This window comes from Hydractinia symbiolongicarpus, chromosome 8, assembly GCF_029227915.1.
Source record: "Hydractinia symbiolongicarpus strain clone_291-10 chromosome 8, HSymV2.1, whole genome shotgun sequence".
NCBI lineage: Eukaryota > Metazoa > Cnidaria > Hydrozoa > Anthoathecata > Hydractiniidae > Hydractinia > Hydractinia symbiolongicarpus.
Genome location: NC_079882.1, coordinates 26,890,003 through 26,908,250, shown reverse-complemented (window position 1 = coordinate 26,908,250; position 18,248 = coordinate 26,890,003). Strand labels below are relative to the sequence as shown.

Sequence of the window (18,248 nt, the reverse complement as noted above, 5' to 3'; positions counted from 1 at the left end):
TGGCAGCTTACATATGTAAAGAATTTCAAATCTGTCAACATTGCACTTAAACAAAACAAACCGCGACAGTAACATAAGCGCGTTTAAATTCTTCATTGTAGAGGGAAAATCAAACTAAACACGAATTATAAAAAAGAAATATATTCCATCAATTTCACCATTACTACATAAATTTCTTTTAAGATATTAAAAAAAAATTTCCTATTAATTTTTTTTACACGGCAGATCTTCTGTGGTAATCTGGTGTGGAATTCTCGTATTCTGCTACAAATAAATCTTCCGCATTCTTCATCATAAAGTCAAGGAAATCATGAATGTGTACAACCACAAATTCCATGCTACTTTCATCGAGGCAACTAAACGCCAAAACACTACCAAGTTTTACGAATAATCGAAGCAAATGTTCGCATCCGTATGTTTCGCAAAGCGGTTTGTTTGGATATTCTTTTAGTAAGTCACTATACTGTGTTCGCTCAAACTTGTAAAGCAACTGTGAGCCTAACATAACATTGAAGTACTCATTTATACCGTTACAAACTTCAGTCAACGTAGCCACATTCTTCAAATCTTCTGGATGCTGCTCACGATACTTAAAATATCTATCAGTGACACCTTTAACAGTCAAGTCATCTCCCTTTGGTAACGGAACTAACTGGCGTTGCCTAGTAACAAAATCACAATCGTCTAACAAAAATCTTCGCAAATCTTGCGGAATGATAATCTTTGCCTCGATTTTATTGACATAAGACGGCTCAGATTCGTTAATATTCGATGCTCTCCCCTTTCTTCGTTTGGTGGGTGGGGGAGGACCGTCATCCTTTTTATCTTCTTTTAATTCCTTTTTCTTTCCTTTTTTTGAGGTGCTGTTGAGAGAAAAAAAAAAGACAAAAACAGTATTCTCCCATATTAGAATGAATAAAAGGCGAACAGAATATTGTGTAACAGATATCAAAATTTTTAACTGAATTGTCATCCACAAACTTTACAGTAGTGTACATTTAGGGTGGGGAGGGAGGAGGGATGGGTTATAATCTTTCCAATTGTTAGGCATCCTTAATTGCAGAGAGACTTTCAACAGAATTACTTTTTCTACTTTAAGTCCTAAAAATAATTTTTAGGTTGGTAAAAAAAGATTGTTCACGTGCTTTGTATAATCTATATATTCTTTTGCAATTTTTTGTTCTGGATGATGATTTTGGAATGCAACGATTCTTGTATATATGAAAGAGAAGGCAATTATTTAATAAAAAAGTGACTGAGAGATTTTCTTAGAGATAACACAAATAAATTTTAGCTTGGACTGACACAATTTTTTTTAAGTCAGAGTAAAATCGAAAGTAAACATGAAATCAAAAGTGTGGGTATTTTAAACCTGCAGCTTTAAAAAGATTAAGGTAATAATACTGTAAAAATCTTTCTGATCTCATTTTGACAATATACACACCTTTTTTTATAAGAAATTGGTGTTTTTTAAAAAAAATTCTGTAACAAGTACCAACAAAACAAGTACCATTTTGGCAAAAAAAAATATGTTAATCAAATCACTTTTTATCGTTATGATAAAAGGTGAATTGATTATTGATAAAGTTTGAATGCATATCCTTTAACAGGTCTAAAATTACTGATGACAGAAAATATCAAAATTTGCTATACTTAAATTTGACATCATAATTTATGGAGCATAATTAAATCTGAAATTCTTTAAATGTGTGAGAAAGAAAAGAGCTTTTTAAAAAATAAAAAAAGAATTGTTAACCAAAATTTTAAGCTCTATAATATAAGCCCAATATCATTTTATACCCCCCCCCTTCAACATTTTTTTCACCCACGGCTCAGATACATACTCAGAAAAATTTATTTTTTGCACCAAAATATTTATCTGCCTAAAATGAAGGTTTCTAATAAGAATTGTGCAAAGCCTAATTAAAATTTATAAATCTATTTATCATTGTGTTTACAATTGATTTCAATTCACCCAAAGTAATAAAAAACAAATATGATAACTTTGAGCATAAAAAATTGATGCCAGTACTGGAAAATTAATTGTTATCACTATTGTGTTTAAAAAAAAGTTTGCAACAAATAAAAAATTTCAAGAATGTTCTTGTAGTATATATATACATTATATTATATCTGGCACAATCAATATTAAAACCCTCCCAGAGGACCCAAGTCATAATGTTGTAATATGAAAACTGTCTGCTGAGAAACAATGTGCTTGTGCGTCAGATAAAACTTACGTGTGTTGCTGCTTTAATTCTTTTTGTTTTTTTAAACCATCTTCATTATGCTTCATCACTCGACTTTCTGCAACCCATTCATCCCATTTGACATTCCAGCCAGCATAGTGAACAAAGAACTTTGTAACTCTATCCTTTACCTTTATTTTATGAATCTTTGCTTCATAAAGTAATGGTCCGTGATAACACAAAACCTTCTCTCCTTCACTGAACTTTAATTTTTTTTCTGTTGGTGCCATAGTTTTCTATAATTTGTATAAAAAGACATAAACATTGTATTTAGAGATTTTTTGTATATATAGAATATATACATATTATTCTCAGCAAATAAATTCTTATAGATGACTTGCCAATGTTTACAAAAGTTGAAAAGTTTGTATTTTTTTGCACATGTGCAAGCAATTCTGTATGGAGAAAATATAAACAAAAGACCACAGTAATCCAATCCAAAAAATCCAATCCAACAGTATCTAAAAAAGAAATATTTGCTTTGAATAAGGGAATTTTTTTACAAAGACTTAAAAGTTATATAGTTAAAATTTAATTCTAGTTCCTCTTGGATCTTATGCTACCCAAAATAATCTTCATTAATAGTTATTAATACTCATTAATAGTCATTGCATAAAATAGTCACACATAATAGTCATTACACAAAAGTGCAGGCATGCCTATTGTTCAAAAAAAAAATGAAATCAAAACAACTACGTTACACAGAAAGTGGTCTCTATACTTACTTATAATACACACTCTGTAAAATTTGCTAGAACTAATAAAAGAGATAAGTTACAATTTTACCACAAATTTTTATATTTTTGTTGACCAATCTATCAATTTGAATACACCTCTTTACAGTTTAAGTTTGCTCATTTTCTGTATTAAAAAAAGGAAGTTAATAGAAAGAGTTTAATAAGGCTTTGACCATGGGCATTATGAATATTTCTTATTTTCTGAAAAAAATTCAGTCTCACAGCATAAAATTCAATATGTTATTGCCAGGAAACTTAAAACATATGTAAGGGATTTGTTTCTTTTTGTTTTTAAAATATTTCACAAAAAATTATTCCACTGTTATTTATGGCCAGAACCTTCTTAATTCATAACAGTTTACTTCTTATCTTCAATACTCGATAAGAGCGTTATAACAAAAGAAAGCTTTATTTAGTAAACAACGGTTAGCTGAAACTGTTAACATGTGTACTTGCTTTTATTTGGTTATCATTACCACTGTTCTTATTGACCATAATTTGCAAAAGTTAGTCTTTGCTAAATCCAAAAATAAAAATAATAGCAACTCAAAATACATTCCATAAAAATTAAAATTGTAAGAAATATGTTTGCCATTGTTAGTCTTCTAGAAGCATGAATATAGCTCAAAGCTTCAACATTAAAATACTTATCATTCATACAATACTTAATTTTATATACAACATTTGCCTACTAAACTATTATGTTCAAGAAATGATGAACTTTCCACAGTAATATGAATACTGAACAGACAAACCGAAATAATATCTTCAATAACATTTAACAACTTAGCTATAAAAAAGGTCCCATAGGATAAAAAAAATTTAATTCAAAGAAAAATAATGCTTTTACTCGAATGAACATAATAAACAAGGTTACCGTAATGCTTTTGAATAAACACCTAGGGCGTTTACTGAATTTTTTGACATTTTTAGGGGGCGTCTATTCAAGGGGAATTTAAAATAGGGGGCGTTTATTAAATTTTTTACACTTCTTCTCTTTTGCAGTTTTTAAGGATACCTATTGAGATTTCAAGTTTATGCTATCATTTTATCAATCAAGATTCAGGAAATAAAATAAAAGCAAAAACAACTGGTAAACGGCATTGTGAAATTGGACTTGTTGCACTGGCAAAGATTATCTTCCTTATTTTACCGATATATCAAATATGAGAGATTGTGTTTAGTTGTATTTATGAAATTTCTAATTATAATAGCACCATTAATATTGCCTTTTAATTAAAAGAACAAAAACAGTTAATGATTTTTTCATATACTTTTACTATCGCCTCAAATAAACGCTCCCTTATGGAGGAGGGGTTTATTTAAAAAATGACTGAAAATAGAGGGCATCTATTCGAGGGGGTTAATAGAAGGGGGCGTTTATTCGAAGCATTACCGTATATGAGAATGATTGATATTTGCAAAACCTGGGAGGTTTCTCAAGAATATAGGGAGAAAACTCTAAAATTCGAGAATGCAAATTATGGGGTTTGAACATTATGCCTTTTTTGCTTTTGGCTTAGCTAGTATTCTAAGGCATACCAACTCTCCCAATTTCAATGGGAGGCTCGTGCTTTACAAAGCCCTACCATAGGTAAAAGCAACATTTCACTCCTTGAAAAATTCTCCTGGACTACATTGACTTGCTATCACAGATAGATTGGTGCCATAAATTCATATTGAATTAACACAGCAATGGAAAAAGTATTTTGTCAAATATAAGAATTAATGGCACTTTTTATAGCATCTGGAACCATGAAATCCAAATGTTTCTCCGAGACTGAAACAAAGGACGACCTATGCGAAAAAGTAGAGCTTTTAATAGCCAGCTAGTTGTTTATCCAATCTTCCTATTTTCAAATTGGCATGCATGCTTTCTTAATTTGCAGTATTGCTAAGTCTTTCTGTTTTGCTGAAATGAGGCTATTTTGCTGTGGCAAATATTTTCTTAATCTTATATTATTAGATCAAAACAAGCTCGTCGTCTCGAAGGGACTGCTTCTTGCACTGATCTATCTCGCCGCAGGCGGATCAATAAGAAACGAAAGTGTTTTTATGCAAACCTTTCATGCTTACCACTTCTTTTGTTTACAAGACAACTTGAATTATCGGAAAGGCAGATATTACCCAACCTTCCTAAGCTCTGACTTCATTTAGGACTTCATTTAGTCATATGTAAAACGGTTCATCTTCATCATTTCGCTTTCCTTTCCACAGTTTTGCTTGATGTTCCTGCTTTTTTAAAACAGTTCGTCAAAGTTCGAACAGAATCGCATGCACTATTCACAGCATTGTCACAGCAGTTAGAATTGAAAAATTAGGAATCTCATCGCTCTTCTCCAAATTTAAGATCTGCTTTTTCACGGCGAGAGAACAATGGGATCGAATAACACATTGATCCATCGGTTGCGTGATTGAAGTGGTGTTGGAAGAAAGGAAGATTAGCTTCACCCATTACAAACCTGCTACCTCAGCAGGGCAGTTATTGATAACCAAATCAATTTTTTTCCCGTTGGCACCAAACTTGCAATCGAGTTCCTTTACCCATTCTTCAAACAGTTTGGGATTATCCAGTTTTTTTTAGCACGGTAGTGGCATTAAAAGTTTTTAAAGACCTTTAAAGCTGCTGATAACAAGCATTTGCAATATTTCACCGCAAGCATTACCTCCTGCCGTTTCAGTTAATTGACCTTTACGCTGTGCTTGCCACAAACACACTTATCTTCTTTTTTAAAATTGTATGTTTTGTCCGGCAAGCACTGGTAAAACAACCGAATTCGTTGGCATTGAAAATATTCCTTAGCGGACAGCGGGAAAAGAGTGTTGATAAAGTTGTTTCTACCCACAACACCGTCATTTCACCGGTCACTGATTTCGCTTCACCCAAAATAGTCTTAAACGATACACCATATCTTAAAATGAATAGACATGCAATATTTTATGAAGTGTAAAACATGCCTTATTTACTATAAGTGTCATATGATTCTATAGTTCTTTCTTTCTCATGAACATTGAAACCCCAACAAGAATGTCTTATTTCTTTAATAGATACCATTAATGTTAATACTAATAATGGAAGAATGTTTTAACATGGCATCACGTTTGTTTATGTTTACAGAGTTTAGTGTAAGCGTCTTGCGTTTACCCTCAGATTTTTAAAACTACCATTGTACAAGCGTATGTTGCTTGCGTTTGCGCTTGGGTCGCAAATGTAAACTAGGCTTAATTAATTAGTACGTGTATGTTGGTTACCCACTGTTTACTAAGGTGTTGCCAAGGAGATATATGAATTTAAGTAACTATCTATCCAGCAAATCAGATCTAAATAACGTCATTTTCTTATTTTCCTTACCTTTATATTTCCTTACATCTATCCTTTAATCCAATCTTAAATATCTGTTTTGTTTTCTTTTCCGAGCCGTAGCTAATTGATGGCAGTACCAGTAAGAACTAAAGTGGTGCTCAAATAATGACAAGTAAAGTGGTGCTCAAATAATGACAAGAAAACCTAATACGTGATTCTGTAATAGTCCATTAGTCAAAATAAAAATAAAAATGGAACTCTGCCATATATTTTTGCGGAATCTCGCAGTCCCATTTGACAGGTTGGAAAGCTAGAAAAGTTTATTCAACGTTTTTAATTAATCTTACCCTTTTTTGCTTTTCTTGTACAAGCTTTTTTTGTACATGGTAGCCATTTTAAAACTGATTTCGTCATGATATTAAAAACAAATTTGAGGTCAAATAATGTGTCACATACTTTGCGCATACACAGCGACGGAAGTGATACTACTTCTGCGATGGAAATCAACAGTAGTGACATGGAGACTGTAAAAAAAGGTGAAGAAATTTAAACCATATTTTTATAACATTGTGTCATCCTTTTATGAGGTTGTATAATTCATATAACAAAATGCAGCAGATGCCAAAATGATCAAGAAAAGAGTTCCTTGGATCTGAGTGCAATTTGTTAAGATATATTTACTTTTACCTTTCAGGAAATAAACGAAACTTGTGTAGAGAAGCTTACAATTTTATCTCAAGCTTTTCAAAACGAACAGAAACTTCGCCAGGAAAGTGAAGAGGCAAGTAAGAAGCATCTGGAGAAGACCAATCATTTAGAAGAGATCATTAAAGGCTAGAACAAGGAATGTGATGCCACATTCGATCAATTGAGCGAAATAACAAAAGCATTACCTTGCATGATTGATGAAGCATTCAAACCTGTGTCAAAGATGGCTGCAGAAACTATTGCAAAATGACAGACAGAAAAGGGAAAAAGAGTGAAAATTGAAGAATTACTGGATAAGGTGAAAGGCGAACGCGATGTTTTAATTAAGGATAAAGATGGATTGAACCGCCGTGTTTTCAATATGGAATGCAAAATTAAAGAATTGGAAGTACTCAATGCATATGAGCAAGATGAGTTAAAAGATCTGAAGAGAAAAATTGCCGAACAACATGAGTGGTACGCCAAATGCAAGCAGCAAACAAAGGGTTTTACCACTGTTCACAATAAGTTTGATGGCATTACAAAGATTTTGCATAACAATTTTATTTGTAAAATATTCCCAAGAGAGCTTTCTAAAAAGAAACTGAGAGTTGTGGTTGTGATTAAGGAAGTTCAAGAAATGCTTCAATTGCATGCTACAGAAATGCAAAAATTTTAATTCTTTCCTTACCCCATCCTACCTTTATCATTTTTTCTGCTTTCTTTCTCTTGTTTTCTCTCTGTTTTATTTTTTATCACTTTTTTTTGAATTTCTTTTTCCGCATTTTCTTTTCTAATTCTTTTCCTGTTATTTTTTATCTGATTTTTTTCTAATTTTTTTACTGAATTTTGTTCTTTTCGCCAGGCACAACGAAGCACTATGATCAGGCACAAATGTCCATTGAATACTTTTAATGACCGACCTTTTTGGCGTAACAACTCTTAAGTTCTCTGTGAATAAGCGGACACAGAAGCGCAAGTTTTCTTGCTAAACTAGAATTCAGCCCTACTAGTATACTTGTCCTGATAAAAGCCCTTTCATATACTTTTTTTAGCTTTTAAAACTTCCCTTGGTTTTTACCGCCCTCTTTTTTTAGACATAGAATATATATGAAGACATCTGAATGAGGTTGTCGTGAAAAGGCATCAAATACCCGACGACGTCATATTTTGTTTTCAATAATTTTAGTCTTTTTTCATCCTGTTAATAGGGTTTCATAGGTCTTTTTGTGATAAAGGTAGGGTGAGGTACACGTATATTTTTTTTATAAATAATAAGGTAGTAAACATAACTTAATATTTGAAATATCTTGCAAACTTACATAATATGAAAACTTTTAAGTAGTTTGGCCTTATGCTCTAGATAATGTTTTGGCATGTGTAAAGTTTTGTAGTTTAGGAATGGTTCAATTTTTTTTAATTATAAGTAGAATTGATGTCAGCATTTTTCAAAACTTTCTTATGACATCATAAGATCCCGGATTTTGAATATTTAAAATCTTGAATAACTTGATAAACAACTTTTTATTCTCGTAACATAAAAATAAAGTATTATTTTTTATATAGGAATCCCTTCAACAATTTAACATTTGTTTTTTTTTCAAGTGGACACAGTGTTTTGTGGAACTTTAAACAACAATGAAATTTCTTTGTTGGTTTTTCCTTGTCAAGTTCCAGCAAGGATTTGTATTTTAACTCTAAACTCACTTCTTTGTGTACTCGTTTTTTCGGTACAGCAGCCATTTTCTTGACTTCCAATGCCTTTGTTTTTACAAAATTTGCCTTCAAAATACAATTTTAAAACATTCGAATGAATAAAAATTCGAAATATGCCTTGAAACTGTGGTTAGAGCTTTACACTCAAGAAATCGGATTAGAGAGTTTATCGAATTAAGAGTGTCGTATTATAGGTTCATTTATGAGAGTTTCTTTGGGAAAGTTTGACGGTGACTTTGAATTTGACCGAATTAAAGAGAGTATCGAATTACGGAGGTTCGAATTAGAGAGAGTCGACTGTATATCCCCACTTTACGTCCCGCAAGCACAGAAAAACAAAATAAAGTTGTGTTGTGAATTTCAAGTTCTAAGAGAATTTTTAGGCGGTAGTTTCGAGCTATGACCAGGGCTCTCAGAGATATGGGACCTAAAAACTTCAGGTGCAGGTGCCTAATAGATAAATATAAAAAGTCAGTAAGTATCATAGCCATGTATTACATCCCTCACGCCAGGATCGGCTGTAAATCAATTTTTAGGTTTTGTGAAATGACCTGTTATAATATTTAAAATATATATTGTTGCAGTGATGTGACATGCAAGATAGTTTATGCAGCCCATGCATCTTTTTTTATTGTTATTCATTAATAACTGTCAACGGAAACGCGTACAGGGTATTTTGATGTTGTTGGACATATCTAATGAAAACATACAACGAAATCAAACTCAACGATGTTTATCCGTTATGTTGTAACGTTCGAATGTTTAATTTATCAAATTACAAGACGCTACATTGCGGTTCGGGCATGATGCTTGTTGATATAATAAAAAAGAGTTTTTCGATGCTTATATTAAAGCTCTGTATATTAGAATGTTATTCTCCAAACTTTAAAAGAAGCACTCAGTGGCCAAATAATCGTTCAGTTCAAATAAGCGCCCCAGACTAATAGTTCAAAAATTAATTACTCAAATTCTTAATGAATCAAAAACACAGAAAACGGAAAGAAGCAATTTGTAGGAAAAGCTTAGCAATTCTGTTTGCAATGTTTTTTATAAATTTTTCTTTGCGGTGATGCCGTTTCCACTTGCTGAAAAGCATATGCGTTTGAGATTCACGATTTTTATAACTGGTACGGAACAGCATAACCTCTATTCTTTTTTTAATAAAGAAACCCTAAAGATCTGTAAACTAAAACAAAATTTATTCTTCTTGATTGCGCCCTTGAGTATAATTTTTCGCTTGCGAACAGAGGGGGCCTGTATCCGCTCCGCAACCCTTGTGTTCACAAGCCACTACAAGGTTGGATTGGAGAAATGTCTGCCTTTCACACATATGATGCTACCATCTTTGGTTAGGTTTACTTGGTTGTCCTTCATACCGAGTTAAAATTAAAGATATTCTAAAAAGTAGTGGAACGAATAGTACTGTGTGCAACTCCCGGCGGGAAAAATATGAATAAACAACAACAAAAAAAACAAATAACGACGAGAGAGGAATAAAGAAAATCCACGTTAAAAATTTATAAGGAAAATGTAGCCAAGTATAGTTGATCCACAAAGACACCTGTTTTCTTTAGTAGTAAGGTAAGGTTATTCTAAAGTCTGATCTATTTCTCTTCTTAATAGAAACGTTCCTCCTCTTTCTTTTGTCTGTGAACACTTTTTGCGTTTTAGGTAAATTTGATATGTAACAAAACAAAAATTTGCCAGCTACATATGAATTAAAACGCTAGAATAATTTCTTCATCCTATAAAAATTTTCATACCATACCATATTGTCTCGGACTTTGTATTTTGTCAAAAATCAACATACTAATGTGACAAGAAATAAGAGATTGTTTGCTTTACAACAAGCAATTTAGTGTGTAGAAATAAATTGTACATAACTACTAATGCAAGATGTCAAAATAACAAGACTATCCTTTCAAAAAGTAAAGGCTTGATCATTCTCTTTATTTCCTCCTAAAATCTCCAAATTAAGGTTAAATCATTTTGATTTTACAATCAGCGTTTTATATGTTATGACTACATTTTGAAGCATTTTTTTTCCATCTTGCAAACGTGAATAATAGTTGAATTCTGTTGTAAATTCTTGGCCAATGGAAAATTCTTGTTGATTTTTGTTGATTGTGCATATTTTGCATATATTGCTATTTCGCCATGCAACTAGTACATCTATTCCAAGGAGATTCTTGTATTTGCAACCTGTATTTTGTAACAGAAAACCTCAATAATTCGTATTTTATCTTCAAAATTTCTGAAGCAGCCTGGCTGCTTCAGGGTTGCCACTCATGTTATAAAAAAGATTCACACTTTCCGTTTAGAGCTGCAAAAATGTGGAATAATCTTCCTAACCAAGTGACCTTGTGATAGAAGTCTACTTTTTTATCAATTCCATGTCTTATACATTTAGCAAATGTTTTTAATTCTTTTTTCTTTTTTAATTTATTTTTGATTAAGCTAAAGGTTTATCATTTTTTTTATTTTTTTAGGGTTGCCATGCCTTGTCATGCCTCTAGATTTTTTAACAACTTTTTCCTTCAATCTCCTCAATTTTAGTTTTTCAAACCTATCTGATGTTTTTCCTTTTAAAATGCATGAAAATGTTACATGGGTACATTACCTTTAAAATCTCTTTAAATCTCCTAAAATCAACTCTATATAAAGTGTGGCAACAACCATGTATGATGGTTTCTTTTCTTGTATAATGTCTACTATTTAGTTTTTTCTTTATCATCTTTTCCTTTTTGTCTTTTTAAAATACATTAGATATTAGTGTCTAAATGTTATTGTAAGATAAAAAGTTTTTTAAGTTTTATTATCTTATTATGTTTAGGATGAAAAAAAAATGAAAAGATAAATAATCATTTTAAATCATCTGCATGTGGAAAAAAAAAAGAAACGCAAAGAATATATATATGTACTGATTTAGTCATTTAATTTTTATGATATGTCAGAGATGTGTGAAAATAATAATACTGATAAAATAGATGAAATAACTGCAAAAATAACAGAAAGAAACGAGCAAAGCATAGTTCCATTGTTAGAAGATGTAGCAGACTGGTTAACTAAGTACATGAGTAAGAAGATTACTCCAGACGATTTTCTAGATGTATTAGATAACGGGATACTTTTATTCAAATTGGCTGAGAAAATACAAAAACACTCTGAAGAATATGTGTCTGGTAAAATAAAGTTGTTGTCGCGTGGTGTGAAGACGAAGTTGAAAGCGTTGCCTGGCCTTGAGTATCAGTGTCACCACAGTGCAAAGAAGGAATCTTTTTTCGCTAGAGAAAATGCAGCTAACTTTCTTAAATGGTGCAGAAGTATTGGCATACAAGATTCAACATTGTTTGAATCTGAAGGACTGGTACTGCATAAGCAGTTAAAAAATGTAGTGTTGACTTTGTTAGAGTTAGCAAGAATTGGATATGCGTATGAAATTGACCCTATTCCATCTCTTATAAAGTTAGAAAAAGAAATCGAACAGGAGGAGGTGGATGGACGAAAAAACGTGACGATGCGTAAGAAGAAAGAAAATAATGTCGTAGATTTAGATTCTAAGGTAAATCAGGAATACTCTAGCTGTCAGTTAATAACCATGAACCATATTAGTTGTCATATTCGTTATTTAAAGGTTCAAGCATCTGCGAAAAAACAGAATGTGCTTCTTGAGAAGGTTAAAGATGGCAAGTATATTGTCAATGGCAAAGCAACTGTTTTTGTCAGAGTAAGTTCAGTTGTTACAAATAATACTGTAAATTCGAAAGTTTGAAGAATTTCAAGCCTTTTATCGAGCATAAATTTTTGTGTGCACCAACTTTCACAAAGGAAAATGTTTGCCACTTTTTTACTGTCCCGAACAAAGAAAAGTATTGCAAAACACAAGGCTTAAATTTTTGTAAATAAAGATGTCTAAAAAACGTCTATTAGACTTTTATGAGTAGGTCTTAAAATGTATACTCACAAGACCAAATTCCATCCAGTGTGTCAAGTATTTAACTGTCAGAATTTGTGTTATTTTTAGATTTTGCGCAATCATGTCATGGTGCGTGTTGGAGGAGGCTGGGACGAGTTAGAACATTTCTTAAGTCGGCACAATCCTCAAAAAATCGGTAAAATCTTAACATGTAAGTGACAGCTCCGTATAATCAGAAGCGAAAATATCTTATTGACAAATTATTTTTTTTTTACTATCTTCATCTCATTTTTTAGTTCTAGGTTCTTCGAATGCTGATTATTTTTTTCATATAATTGTAGAATCGGTTGTAAACTAATAAACTGAAATGGTAATAAGAATTTTCAAGTAACGCTAAACTTAAATCTACAGTTTTTTTCCTAATAAAATCGAGGCTGAGATCTTGCCAAGATTTAAAAAAATATTAAAAACCGTGCTCATCCGGAATTTCCACATTGACTATAAAGACAAGATAATGCAAGTTTGCAATTACTAAGAAATAATATTTTTTCAAGGAAATTTTTCTTTCTATTTAATAGTATTTACATTTACAATAACATAACGCCAACATCCTCTATTTTTTCAATCATTATCATTCTTATATTCGACAAAATATTTCCCTATTTTTTGAGAAACACAAATAAGAATATAAGAATATTTGAGGCTTAAATTGTTCAACAATAAACAAATACAGCCTCGACTGAAATTGAAGTGTTCTTATAAAAAAAACGTATGTATGTGTAAAAATAAAGATGCATAACTAATAAATATTTCAATTTTTTAAACTTGTTTAATTTTTTATAAAGATACATAAAATTATGCTTCAACTATGAATGAATTCAAGCTAAACGCTATAACTAATTTTTATGTATTTTTCTAAGCGTTGAAAAGTGTTGACTTTTACTCATTGACTCGTGTGTTTTTTTTAGCTACACCAGCCACATATAGAGGAAATTAACTTCAGCACGAATATATTCCACAGCCCGCCGGAGATGTGTCGGCGTATATCGCGGCACGTATATGATTTTTTCTTTGTAAAAGTTCATTACAGTCAAACTTCGGTTCGACGGACTGACGGTTTGACTTAATAAGATGCCAGATGGTCTGGCATCTTATTAAGTCAAACAGTTTCTTCACATCGCTTGGTAAGCTCTTACATACACAACATGGTTAAATTTATTGCTGGCATGTAAGCAGGCCCGTAGGATTTAAAAATAAGGATAAAAAATATTCCTTTTCTTTATTTTAACACAATCAGTCTTTACTATAGACACTATATCATCCTTCAATCTTCCTTGAAGCAATTTTTCTACCCACGTACCTGAGTGTTCATATACATAATGTAAATACAAAACATTTCATTTTAGACGTTTCTTTTAAAGTAACCTAAAAACAAAAATAGTAGTTTTTGTTTAAAAATGGCGTTTGTTCAAAACAATCCTGCTCTGTGATAAATAAGTAAATCATGAATTCTACCTGTTTAGGACATAAAGTTGTCATTTCACGTCTGCAGCAGATCTCTGGGGGGTTGACTGTATAGTCTTTGTTAGAATTCTCTACTCTGCACCTTATGCGAGAAAACTGACAAGTCAAAATTTGGTAATCATATATTTATCAAAGTCTGAATGAAAAACATAAAAAAACCCGGATGATCAGAGTTTTAGAAAGTTTTTCTTGAGGAATGTTCTGCGAATAAAGCACTAATGAACTTTTTCAGTTTTTGTTTTCGTTACTTTATTGATAAGTGTAAATACATTTTAGGTGAATTTCACATTAAGGTATAAATTATTTTTATGAACGCGTTTTATTGATTGTACTTTGTCATGTTTATAAACATATTTCTCAAATATTTTAATGTTTTCTTTATACCACTTTATCGGTTTGCTACGAAGCTATTCTAAAGTATGCGAATATTTGTGTCTTCAAAATAACACAAAGGGCAAGAAATTCGGACAAAAAAATCAGTTAATTCTTTTTTTTTCTAGTAATATAATATTTGAATATCGTCAAGCCCTTACCAGAAGCGCAGTGAAGCATTAAAAGCAGCGTCCAGGTGCGTACAAGAGGGAGGGAAGGGTTTCATAATTGTGTACGTACGCAATTTGACCATTTTTTTACATTTTGTCGTTTTAAAATCGTCCACATTAATTCTGTTGAAACAAGTTATTAATTGTAATCAGTAAGTACGATAGAATCTCTGAAAATTCAAGCAAAAAACTCCGTAAGAGGAACCATCCAAACTCAAGGTGCCACAGTTAACGTCTTCCGTCAGACTGATGCAGAATTTCTAAGGACGAGAATATAAGGCCGAAACATGGCAAAACTGGCAATTTCTCGGCAGGATAACTCATCCGCCTAAACATTGGGTGTGGTACTAATGCCTGCCCACGACAGAAAAATTGTAAAGTATATATATATTGATTATTTGATCGCGTGGTTTTCGAATTTGAAAGGCAAAAAAACGCGTATAAAGCAAGCTCGACCCCAGCACCTTTTTACCTTGGTAGCTAGAACTATCAGAAAGCGCAGCGCTGTTGAGAAGCACATAGTCCTGGGGACGAGGTTGCGTGTAAAGAATTTTATTTGTGCACGTAAATTTTAACTCTTGATGTTCTTTTTGCTTACCTAATTTTAACTTTTAATTTATTCCTTTTTAATATTCGCAAAATTAGCTAAGGAGAAAAAACTCAAGCGCCGTCAGCTTGCATTTAACAATGGCAAGCCAAAATGATTGCGATAAAATTGTTTTTTTGTGTTTTAAATAAATTTGAAATTTTTATATTTATCCAATTTTAACATTGAAGATAGGAGACATTATTTAATGTACGCTATTCGTTGCGATCAAAGACGGTGTTCCGGGCTGACCATAACAAATTTATATATTAACAGTCACAGGCGAAAAATAAACACGAGCATAAACAGTTCTGGGTAAAATAATAATAATAATAATAATAATAATAATAATAATAATAATAATAATAATAATAATAATAATAATAATAATAATAATAATAATAATAATAATAATAATAATAATAATAATAATAATAATAATAATAATAATAATAATAATAATAATAATAATAATAATAATAATAATAATAAATATTTAAAGTGGCTAGCCCAAATTCTCGTCCCCAGAGCTCTTTGAGATTAAAACCTCGACTTTCGAGTTTATCTCAAAGAGCTCTGGGATCGAGAATGGCTAGCCCAGAAGATCACAAAAACCTATAGTTAGTGGATTGTTTCCACCGGGGGCCACTAGAACAAAAAAGAAACGAAAAACGATAAACCTTAGACTGCCTCAACTCAATCAAACGTAGTAACATAATCTGTAAAAATTGAAAAGAAAAAGAAAAAAAAATTAAAAAGTTAAAAAATGATCTCCACTAGAATTTGCCAAATTTTACATTAGAGATGGAAGTCTTAAACGAAAGCAGACTTCCATCACATGTCACTTGGTCTGAAAGATTATTTCACACTTGCAGCTCTGAATGAGAAGACTTTTTTGCCAAATTGCGTGTTGACCAAGGGAAGTGTGAACCTGCTTTTTGAAGTTCCTCTTGTTTGATGATTATGACAGTTTTTTGTCAAAAGGAAGTTTGAGCGCATGTAATCAGGAGCAATGTGATTCATGGCTTTAAAAACTAATATGGCATCGTTTTTGATGAGTAAATTATTCATTGAATATTCCTTCTCTTTCCCAAGAAAGGTACGGACACATTTTAATCGTTTTTCTAGTTTTGCCCATCTACCTTTGCTGGCACAAGCCCATGCCGAGGAGCAGTAGTTATAATATGGCACGACAATTGCATTAATTAAAAGGTTTTTTATGTGACCTGTTAAACAGGATGCAATGGTTCTAATTTTAAAATATTTAATTAGTATTTTTCTATTTATGTCATTAATGTGCTCTTCCCATTGCATTTTTTGATCAAATGTTACCCCAAGATATTTAACTTTTTCGCTCTTCTTCAAAGAAATACCCATATAATTGATAGTTTTGTTCTTAACTTTTTTTTAACTGGGTGTTGTTGTCCGTATTAATAGTCATTTTTGATTTCCGCCAGCAAAGGCGGAACCTTTAAAATCGCCTGAGGAGATAGATCTCAGACCTCGGAGATAGACCTCGTTTTGACAGATTTTTTTCTGAGAAAGAGGCTAAAATGAGTTTCAAGCCAAAAAGAATCCTAACTGTGCATCAAATTGTTTTATTATCCAATGAACATTACTTTATCTTAAAGTTTATAATCGAAAGTTAAAGCTCGTGCAGTGTGTAGCATAATGAAGATCGTTTTATAATCCACTATCTTTGATATTATTAACGTTAATAATTACGTCATTTCTTTCTGTACAATTTTGCAAGCACGTAATTCAGTAGGACTAGCAGCAGAACGAATTTTTAAAGAGAAATTGTTGAGGCTGAATATTTTAGGTAAAAGATAATGTATTATAGCTATAAAATCGTGACAAGTGTGTCATAAAAGAAAAAAAAATAAGAATATGTAGTCTGAAAATAACCTTTCGTAACTGATTATGTAAAAAAAAAAATTGCTGCCACCTTTAAAGATATTTTCCAAGCTGTTTTTCAGAAAAAAAGAGAAAATAGATAAATTTTCTGTCTTGCCGTTGTTCTTATTTTGTTTTTATTGTTCATCAATTTTCAGGTTTATTATTTTTCTTTTAAAATTGTTCTTATTATAGAAATGAAGTTTATGTAAGTTAAGTTAGCTATGATTTACAGTTACAATAGTAATCAAAAATTGAGTTTTAAAATTTTAGAATATTCAATGATTTTGTTCCCCCATATTACTCAGCACTCTTCAAAGTTCAGATTATTGCTAATGGCGGAAATCTTTAAGCCGCAGGGCTTCTTGTGTTATTATTCACTTAGAGGTCGGCTTGCGAAAGTTCTAACTCGACCTGGGAGACAAGGGTATCCAAGTTCTTATGGGAAGAAATAATTATTGTATCATCTGCATATAGATGGTGGTAGTTTAAATTGATGACAGAGAAGTCATCAATATACAAAAGAAAGAGCAGGGGTCCCCAACGCAGATCCCTATTGTTCCGATTGTTCCAGCAGAGAGTTACGGTGTTCCAAGTTGTTCAGCGTTCCGCCGTTCAGCGTTTTACATAAAACCTTCCACAAATATGGCTGACCAAGCTGCGCTTCGCTGATCGATTTTGATTGGAAAACATAGCTAAACACCTTTTTTCTTTGTCTGAGAGCTAAAATATAAATGCTGACTTATTGAGTGTTTCTTTACGCTAGCCCTATTCAAGAATAGGAAAGTGATAGCTACTCGTTCTAACAATGTCTTTCTGGTGATGATGCGCAAACGAAAGCTGTCATTATTTTATTGTCGTGATCGATCAGATGATGTGTAAAGGGTCTATTACCATTATTTTCTGTCGATTTGAAATTTAATTAAATAATGTAAGACAGTCAGGAAAATTACTAAAATCAGGCTATCTAGCAGACCCTGAAAACTGAAAAACCTGGAATATCCCTGAATTTGGAGTGTTTTAAGGGTGTAGAGATAGATAGATGATAGATGTGCATATTTGACATGGCTAGCCTCACAAATATGGAGGGG

The 18,248-nt window shown here is 31.9% G+C and overlaps 2 protein-coding genes across 2 annotated transcripts; one reads left to right on the top strand and one right to left on the bottom strand.

Annotated features, from left to right (window-relative positions):
- Positions 1–125: 125 nt before the first annotated feature.
- On the bottom strand, positions 126–2,509 carry LOC130653579 (mortality factor 4-like protein 1). Its single transcript, XM_057456089.1, has 2 exons — positions 2,241–2,509; positions 126–863 (listed from the first exon to the last, which is right to left on the bottom strand). Exons 1-2 carry the CDS (start codon positions 2,477–2,479, stop codon positions 215–217), a joined length of 888 nt encoding a protein of 295 aa, XP_057312072.1. The 5' UTR covers positions 2,480–2,509; the 3' UTR covers positions 126–214.
- A 7,584-nt stretch (positions 2,510–10,093) lies between these two features.
- Positions 10,094–13,739, top strand: LOC130653580 (growth arrest-specific protein 2-like). The gene is made up of 5 exons (XM_057456090.1): positions 10,094–10,274; positions 11,527–12,255; positions 12,328–12,420; positions 12,718–12,820; positions 13,578–13,739. Exons 2-5 carry the CDS (start codon positions 11,641–11,643, stop codon positions 13,604–13,606), a joined length of 840 nt encoding a protein of 279 aa, XP_057312073.1. The 5' UTR covers positions 10,094–10,274; positions 11,527–11,640; the 3' UTR covers positions 13,607–13,739.
- Positions 13,740–18,248: the final 4,509 nt, after the last annotated feature.

Coding starts and splice junctions, on each gene's coding strand:
- LOC130653580 (XM_057456090.1), top strand. CDS start 11,641: ATGTCAGAGATGTGTGAAAATAATAATACTGATAAAATAGATGAAATA. Junction 12,421..12,717: donor AAGCAACTGTTTTTGTCAGA/GTAAGTTCAGTT, acceptor TGTTATTTTTAG/ATTTTGCGCAATCATGTCAT. Junction 12,821..13,577: donor AATCGGTAAAATCTTAACAT/GTAAGTGACAGC, acceptor TGTTTTTTTTAG/CTACACCAGCCACATATAGA.
- LOC130653579 (XM_057456089.1), bottom strand. CDS start 2,479: ATGGCACCAACAGAAAAAAAATTAAAGTTCAGTGAAGGAGAGAAGGTT. Junction 864..2,240: donor GAATTAAAGCAGCAACACAC/GTAAGTTTTATC, acceptor TTCTCTCAACAG/CACCTCAAAAAAAGGAAAGA.